At 48.3% G+C, this 9,107-nt stretch overlaps 1 protein-coding gene across 1 annotated transcript; it reads left to right on the top strand.

Annotated features, from left to right (window-relative positions):
* Positions 1–2,793: 2,793 nt before the first annotated feature.
* On the top strand, positions 2,794–8,582 carry LOC110316805 (GTPase IMAP family member 3). Its single transcript, XM_021191214.2, has 4 exons — positions 2,794–3,024; positions 5,714–6,009; positions 6,903–6,937; positions 7,468–8,582. The coding sequence occupies exons 3-4, from the start codon at positions 6,910–6,912 to the stop codon at positions 8,346–8,348; spliced, it is 909 nt and encodes a 302-aa protein (XP_021046873.1). The 5' UTR covers positions 2,794–3,024; positions 5,714–6,009; positions 6,903–6,909; the 3' UTR covers positions 8,349–8,582.
* The last annotated feature ends 525 nt before the right edge of the window (positions 8,583–9,107 follow it).

Below are 9,107 nucleotides of genomic sequence, written 5' to 3'. Positions count from 1 at the left end.
TGGCCTCTCGTGTGGGTACAGCAGCATGGTTTTAAGGGGATGAGAAAGGAGGGCTCTCTAGAGTAGCAAGTCAAAAAGAAAGCATTTGTTGATGCTGAGAGGTGACTGTTAGCCTTCAGTGAGTAAGAACTCTTTCTGTGCAAGCATGAGAACCTAAGTTCAAATCCCCAGTATCCAAATAAAAATCTGAGCATGACTGCTTGTGCCTGTAATCTCAGCATTGGGAAGCAGGAAGTGGCAGATCCTAGTGCTCCTGGCAGTCAACCTATTAGAAAGCAATTCACTGAGAGATCCTAGTTCAAGGCAATAAGGTAGCGGAGTAATAGAAGACACCTTCAGTCAGTCTTCTGGCTTTCCTGTGTTCACTCAGAAGCATGTGCACGTGCGAGCTCATGTACATGCACACCAAAAATAAATAACTCCCCAAAACCACTGTTCAACATTTCCAGACTGGGCAAAACAGAACACAGCAAACTAGCAGGCAACCAGCAGGGGGCAGTGTTCACAAGACATCAACACCAGTTACTAAGCTTAGCATTTTTGACCTTAAATGAAAATTTCCAATTTCTTAATTCCTTCACTATATTGCTGGCAATTTTTGAAATTAATTCTTTTCTCATTTTCCCTCCTGCCTTCTCCTCTTCTTCCCTCCTCACCTCTCCCCCTTCATCTTCCCTTCCTACAGTTTTGAGCCTCGGGCTCTTGGAGAAGTTTGTTTTTCTCATTGGCTTGCAGTCTGGCTTCCTTTCCTGCTGGCCGTCCCTTCACAGCTGGGTGGCTGGGTGCACCTTCCCTTTGAAGGCTTGCACCAGAAAGCTGCAGTGAGAAAAAGTTCCAAACAACCACTTGCCATAGACAGGCCTCACTTGGGTCCCCGATCTGTGGAACTGGGTCTCTTGGTTGCAGGTGAGGGAGGATTCAGCGAATGAGTGACAGACAGTTCACACGAGAGAGGGTGTAAAACTGAATGCATTCTCATAAAGTAAACACCAGTGTTATAAAGTACAGAGAACAAAGGGGTAGGATGTCACAACAGGCAAAGTTGTGCCACAAAAGTTACTTGAAGTTACTTGACACGAAACAGAGGAATGACCTCAAAGGGCCTTACAGGGGCCAGGTAATGTTTACAGTTAAGATAAAGCAGTTCTGTCTAGGGTCAGCTAAAGACAGGTAAGGATTTCACACCTTAGTCACAATTTGTGCTACTCCTTTGTGCCTTGCGAAAGCTAGCACCAGGGGGTTCCGCACTAGCAGACCTTTTCATGAATAATGCAATACCACAACACCCCCTATTTCCTAGGCCTCCGTAAATACTGAATTCCGAGCTCCTGGCTTTAAGAAATTTTTAGGACTTTGGAACACTGGTGGGAACTTTACCTATGGTAAAAATTCAATCTTTAGAGGCATTAACAATACTGAGAGAGAGCATACACCATACTAACATGCAGATAGAGTTCGTGTTTATAGATTATTGGAAATGCCAGGACTCTAGGAGGCTGAGTCTCCTTGAGACACTTTCCTCAGGACTCCTCCAGGTTTTTAGACCTGATGTGAGTCACTACTAGAGAGGGTGTGGCAACCACTGAGCTCTGTGAGGAAGAAAGCAGCCCCAGGAGCTGAGGTGGATTTACATTTATAAAACAGGGGGCTTTCAGGAACCAAGGAGAGCATACATCAATTAAAACAACAAAGCAAAGCAAAGCAAAACAAAAACAAAAACAAAATCAAAAACAACAACAAAAAAGATGGGCATGGTGGCACGCCTTTAATTCCAGCACTTGGGAGGCAGAGGCCAGCCTGGTTTACAGAGTGAGTTCCAGGACAGCCAGGGCTACACAGAGAAACACTGTCTCAAACAAACAAACAAACAAACAAACAAAAACAAAAAAAGAAACAAAAACAAATGAACAAAACAGCTAAGTATATGAACATGCAGGTTATAGGAATGGTATCTATATTCATTTTACCCAAATAGATCCCATATCCCACTCTCCTCCCTGAACATTCTTTTGTTCTAAAAAATCACACAAACTTGGGATTGGAGGGATGGCTCAGTAGTTAAGGAGTTTTACAAGTGTCTATAGTTCCAGATCCAGAGGATCCAGCAGCCTCTCCTGGCTTCTGCAAGCACCAGGCATGTGCAAAGGGCACTTACATACATGTAGGCAAAACACTCATACACGGAAAATAAAACAAATGAAAAAAAATGATCTGAACTCACACACACAGCTAAGTGGGACTCCTCCAGGGAGACCTGGCTCACTCCGGATCCTGAGGCCAGCAGGGCAGCAGGTAGAGGCAGACTTTGGGATTCCACTGGTGCTGCTGCTTTGCCTAAACCATAGGATAGTCTGAGTAGCTTCATGGCTCCTGTGGAGGCAAGGTCTGCCCAGGTGAGAAAACCAAAGCCTTGTTCTCCCATGCTCTCCCTAGAAGTCAGGGTACCTTAGCCAGGCTCAAGCATGATCTACCCAGTGGGCCCTGGAGAGAGTCACTTTAGTCTCAACTGTCACCTCAAATCCCATCTAAGAAGCTACCTCTGTATGGCAGAGGTAAACAGCAGAGCAGAAGAGATGCATGCTGTCTGCCTGGTCCAGAGGACAAGAAGCTAGAGTCTTGGGTTGCCCATGCTTTTAGGCTTCTCAGTTCTCTTAGGCCCATAGAGAATACTCTTACACAAACATCTCAGCGGTGTGGCCAATGAGGGTGGAGCAGGAAGCAGAACTGGCTTTTTTTTTTTTTTTTTAATTAAATCAACCTTTTACACTGGCTGCCTTCTTCAGTGGCCCTCAGAGCACACCATTTCAGAGAACACACTCCTCACTCTTTCCCACCCCTCAGGAGACACCACCTTCCTCCCTCTGGAAGACAGATCTTGTGAGCTGGCTGTCACCTCTCAGAGCTCTTGTATTTTTACGAAAAGACTACAAACCAACGTGAGAGGCTGCCTAAGACTGGGAGGTGGCTCCACAGTGCCACAGTGGCTGTAGACCTTGAATGGAAAGACCCTCAGGAGCCCACCAGGTAACAGAGGTCTTGTGGGGTGTGTGTGTGTGTGTGTGTGTGTGTTCTTCTTTCCTTCTCACCTTTAAATCTACCAGTAACAATTAGTGTCAACCCAAAGGGAAAGACAATTGATCTTTTTTCATTAGCTGTAGGGAAGTTCCCGTTCCCCAGGGACTTTTAGTCTTGTCTGTGGAACATCAGTGAGCTTTGTCCCTCAAATGGACAAGCCTAATACAGCACTGAGGACGCAGGAGAGATGGACTTGTAGACATTCTGTTTCCTTTCCAAGGGGGAAAAGGAGCAGACAAACTTCTAAAGCAATTTCAGCCAGGCAGTGTTACGTGTCTGGAAGCCAGAGAGGAGCTGGAGGGAACCAGTCTTTAGGACGGGACATCAGGCAGGGTTTTGTGAGCTGGGAAATTAGAGTTGTGGTGGGAAGATGGAACGTGGGCCTCATGGGTGATGTGAAGTTCATACACTACCCACCGTCCAGAAGGAACCCTAGCTGTCTGACTAGCATTCGCTTTATCCAGTCAGGGCCAGGACTCTATCAATGGGTAAGAACAACCCCGAGGCCCCGAGGCTTCTGCCCCAGAGCCTTGGGTTCCTCGATGCTGGAGAGCAAAGGGACACCTGATGTCTTTCTCCATCACTGATGGAGATGTCTGCACTCACTGACTGGATAAATTGCCTAGAGGAACCTAAATGAGCACCAGGAATCTGTCTCTCCCATCTCCCCACCATATCTACTGGCGCATCCTCTCACTGAGGCCAGTACTCACTGAGTGGCTGGGCTGGCTATCCTATCTCCCCATCCCCTGCAGGTTTAATTTTCTTTCTTTCCCATCACTTTTCTTTTTTCCTGGTGAACATTCCTGGGCAGGAGGGAATGTCTTTCATTCTGAAGATGAAGACAAATGGTAGGATACCACTCTGGTTCATCTCTTCCCAGAAAGCATTTGCTGTTTGTTTGTTTTGGATAAAGTAATACATTCAGACCAGTCAAAGCAAACAGCATGAAGCTACAGGCAGTAAGGACTTTATTCCTGGGGAGGACCCCATGCCCATTGTACACTGGCTTTTCCTCATAACAGTATGACACATTTTTCCCATCAGGACAGTTTGTTCTCAAGATGCTGCGGTGAAGGATATGGGAAAGAAAGAATGGTATCAGTTTTGTCAAATAAGACCAAGATAATCTGCACAAGGCCAACACACAAGTCTGAGACTTTTTCATAGAGCAGCCTTTTCCCAGTGTGGCCTGCCAATGCCCTCTTCCGGTCTCTTCCAGTCCTGCACGAGGGGAGCATTGCCAGGGAAGGGCCTCTTAGACATGGGGAGCTCTTCCACTTTTGCTAGCTCCAAGGTTCAACCAAGGGCCAGAAATAACACATTGATCCTTCCACTGACTTCTTAAAAATGAATGAAAGGACTGATAGGTGTGGTAGGTGGGATGGTAGGGGTGGGCTGACACTTGGTCCCTAGTGGGTGGGGACAGGGCACACTGCTATCCTGAAAAGATGGTGGCACAGCATAAAATACTCTGAAGGGGGCCACGTGGGAAAGGGGTACAGATGGGAAACAGCAAGGTGACAGCCATTTTGCTGGGACTGTGTGGGTTCAGACCAGAGAAAGCACTGGAGAGGGAAAAAATAGCCAAACAAAAAGGCTTGAGAAATGGTGTTTCCACTCTTGCTTTGCTCCTCGTTCTTCTCAGGCTGGATTCTGAGAGACGGCAGCAGTTTAAGGCTCTCAATGTGGAGGAATGACCAAAGGTCAAAGGCATGGTATGAGTATTCCTGCCTGAGAGACTGTTGGTAAGCACCTAGGGCGACAGCTCCCCCCCCCATCAGCCTAAGCTGGGGAGCACAGCCCAGGAAACTGTACAGGAAGCAGTGGTAGTGTGACCTTTGCTCTTTCGTCCACAGTGTTGTTCGACCTCGTCAGTCTCCTCACAGAAGTGTAAGCAGCTCAGGGCCTCCACAGTGCATCAGGCCTGACCTTCAACCCTTCCCTTTTCTTTCTTACAAAGAGGACAAAGCAAAGCTGAGGGTCGGGTTTGGTTCACTGCATCTCCTCTGCTTCAGCTGGGCCTTGGCTTTGAAGGACTTCAGCTCTCCAGGGCAATGGAAACAACAACGGATTCAGAGATTTGCTTTAGAAACTGACTCACGTGACCATGGAGGGACAGCTGAAAGTTACTGGGCTAAATGCTGGATCCTGGCATCCAGTGTTGAAATTAAAGTTTTTAAATGTATATTTCTTGCCAACTTGGTCTCTGGATGGTTTCATATGTGGAGGAGCTAGAAAGCATCAAGGAAATCCATTTGTTTCAAAAAGTGTTTTTGAGTGACACACCAGAAACCCTGAGGTTCTGTAATTAGACGTTTTGTTGTGTTTTGTTTTGTTTTGTTTTGTTTTGTTTTTTGAGACAGGGTTTCTCTGTGTAGCCCTAGCTATCTTGGAACTCACTTTGTAGACCAGGCTGGCCTTGAACTCAGAAGTCCACCTGCCTCTGCCTCCCAAGTGCTGGGATTAAAGGTGTGAGCCAACACATTCCTTACACACTCATTTTGAGGCCTGTGTTGGATAATTTGGTTTCATTTTGCTTACATATGGGATTGACTACATGTAGAATTAAGTAAAATCCAAATTGCTGGGCACACCTATGAGGGTTTTTTTGCTTGTTTAATTAACTGCTTTAAAGGGAGAAGACCCATTTCTAACCTGGATCCTTGAGATGGGAAGATTCACCTTTAACCTGGGTCACACCTTCTGCTGGTAGCCTGGATAAAGGGACATGGAAGAAGGAAGTTTGCTCTCTTTGCCTCATTACTCTCATTCTCACTGTCAAGTGCATTCCCTTCACTGGCATTAGAGCATATCTCTTCAGGATTCCAGTGTATACAACAGACCATCTGAGACATCCAGATTCATGGACCGAACAACTACTGGACTTCCCATTGGCAAACAAGCATAGTTGGACTGACTGAACCAGAAACGGTAAGCCATTTTAATAAATCCCTTTCCATGCCTGTGTGTGCCTGTGTGTGTGTGTGTGTGTGTGTGTGTGTGTGTGTGTGTGTGTGTGTGTGTGTGCATGTGTGCTCTATAAAGTCTTGTTCCTCTAGAGAACCTGACTAATACTAGACCTTACTCCTGGAACATAGTCAAGGAAACACTCAAAAGCTTTGACAAGCAGGGGCCTGAATTTGGAAGGTCTGTAGAGGTTCTTCCCAGTAAAGAAGCTGGGAAGTCAGTCTCCCTCACCTGATACAAGAGGTAGGACAAGGATCAGAAAGGCTTGTGAAGAACAGGGTAGAAGGGAAGGAAGGCCCTGAAAGGAAGACACCCTCAAGGTGTTTCCAGTCCAGGATTGACCTGGGAACAGGGAAGCTGTGGATCCCAGGAGCACAGCACATGGACTATGCAGCCTTAGGACTTAGCCTTTCTTTCTGCTTATTGGGGGCAGCCCACCACTCCCAAACAGGTCCCACAGTGGACTCCTACTCCTGGGTAAACAGTTGCTCCTGGTTTTCTGGGAACTTTCCCAGGTTAGGCAGAGAAAATCCTGTGGTCTGCACTCAGCTCAACTCTGGGCATAGCAGAACCATTGTCCAGAACATGGGAAGAAGTTCATTTGTCTCTTGGAGGTGCTGGGGGTCAGTCTCCAATACTGGGTTCCCAAAGAACCCCGACAGCCATTGCTCATGTGCCCAGTAGGAAATAACTGAGCAACTTAATGAACTGTTATTGTGGGATGAAGACTAGTTTTGGTGACAATGAGTCCCATATGCTCTTTCTTTGCTCTGATGTCTCTTCCTGGATATTGGGTTTGGTGTTGCCCATTACATTCAAATCCAATATGAACACTTTTTTCATATTTCTCCTTCTAGAAAAAAAATGGAAACACGTCAGAAGGTTGTAACAGGTAAGAAGGCTGGTGGAGGGAGGACTCGCTTCTACAGGCAACTGCCACTGCCCAGTGTCTAGAAAGGGACAAACGTCCCTCCAGCACCTAAAGCAAGAGAATGTTCTCCCAGATAATTGGACATATTAGACCAGTAACTGTTACACTCTCCAAAGCAAGGGCAAGTTCTTCAATATAAAATCTCACCGTCTGTAAAATACAGATCTGGATAGATGGGAGGAGACAGAGAAAAAGAAGCAGACAGTCAGAATGACCAACCCTAGAAGGCCCTGCGCATACTGCAATGGCTTATCATCTCAGACTTGTACAGAGGAAGGTCCTGGAATAATGCTAAAATCATCAGTCCTTCAGGGAAAGATGTGTTAGACGCTGATCATCAGGAACACTTGATCCCAGAAGTCCCCTGTGTGATGGGTGTAACGTGGGTAAAGCAGAGGGGTTGAGTTCCTAATTGGTTCCCACTAATTTCTGTAAGTTTTTGGCTATCCATGGTTCATTTCTTATACCTGAGCTTTCCTAAACTCCCACAGGTGGAAAGAAAGATGGTGGCACCTCAGGGGCAGGGCCACTGAGGATCCTCCTGGTGGGCAAATCTGGCTGCGGTAAAAGTGCCACAGGGAACAGCATTCTCCGACGACCAGCATTTGAATCCAGGCTCAGAGGCCAGTCTGTGACCAGGACCAGCCAGGCAGAGACGGGCACGTGGGAGGGGAGAAGCATCCTAGTGGTAGACACGCCCCCCATCTTTGAGTCAAAGGCCCAGGACCAAGACATAGAAAAGGACATTGGAGACTGCTACCTGCTGTGTGCCCCAGGACCCCATGTGTTGTTGCTGGTGACCCAGCTGGGACGCTTCACAGCTGAAGATGCCAGGGCTGTGAGGATGGTGAAGGAGGTCTTTGGGGTAGGGGTCANGAAGCACATGATCGTCCTCTTCACCCGCAAGGAAGACCTGGCAGAGAAGTCNTTGGAAGAGTTTGTGACCCACACTGACAACCGCCGCCTGCGCAGCCTGGTTCAGGAGTGTGGGAGGAGGTACTGTGCCTTCAACAACAGGGCCTCTGGGGAGGAGCAGCAGGGGCAGCTGGCAGAGCTCATGGCCCTGGTGAGGAGGCTGGAACAGGAGTGTGAGGGCTCCTTCCACAGCAATGACCTCTTCCTTCATGCCGAGGCGCTCCTTAGAGAAGGCTATGGTGAGCACCAGGAAGCCTATAGGTGCTACCTGGCCAAGGTGAGGCAGGAGGTAGAGAAGCAGAGGTGGGAGCTGGAGGAGCAGGAGGGCAGCTGTGCCCTCAAGGTCCTCTCCAGAAGCAAAAGGTCGGAGGCGTTGCGTTCTGATTTTTGTTGGGGTTTGGTGTTGTCCATATCAATCTTCTTTATTATTTCTCTTCTCATATTTTATAATGTTTGATGCTCTGCATTTTATTGTGGGTTGGGATCACCCAAAAATATTGTTTTCTACCTATGGGGGAGAAATGTGTAAAGTGTGTCCTAGTGTTTTTAATTGTTAATTAAGCTAGCAACAGGCTAGCAGGATATATAAAGGCATGTCACTTCCTGCCCACCTCCAAAAGAAAGGCAAGCTGGGGATCCGGCATCCGGTGCCTTTCCCTGCCCGAGGAGGGGTGTCTGCCCAGGAGCAGTCTCCAGGCCTGAACCGGAATGTGAGCCATCTTTGCTCCAGTACACTGCCGGGGAGAGGGCAGACTGGAGAAGAGTCACAGCTTCTGGGAAGGAACCCATGTCTGGTTCCGGTCATCTGGCGACTTTCCCCGCCCGAGGAAGGATGTTTACCTGGGAGCAGTCCCCAGGCCTGATCTGGCATCTGGTACCTTTCTCCGCCCGAAGAGGGGTGTTCCCCCGGGAGCAGTCCCCAGGCTTGATCCGGCATCCGGCGCCTTTCCCCGCCCAGGAGAGGTGGAGAGGTGTTTGCAGGGGAGTCCCCAGGCCTGATCCAGCATCCGGCGCCTTTCCCCGCCCGAGGAGGGGTATCTGCCCAGGAGCAGTCTCCAGGCCTGAACTGGAAGGTGAGCCATCTTTGCTCCAGTGCACGGCTGGGGAGAGGGCAGACTGGAGAAGAGTCACAGCTTCTGGGAAGGAACCCGTGTCTGGTTCTGGTCATCCGGTGCCTTTCCCTGCCCGAGGAGGGGTGTTCGCCCAGGAGAGGTGG

The sequence above is a fragment of the Mus pahari genome, chromosome 2 (assembly GCF_900095145.1).
Source record: "Mus pahari chromosome 2, PAHARI_EIJ_v1.1, whole genome shotgun sequence".
Lineage (NCBI taxonomy): Eukaryota > Metazoa > Chordata > Mammalia > Rodentia > Muridae > Mus > Mus pahari.
Note: the sequence above shows the minus strand (reverse complement) of the source record. Positions and strands in the feature narration are given on the sequence as shown.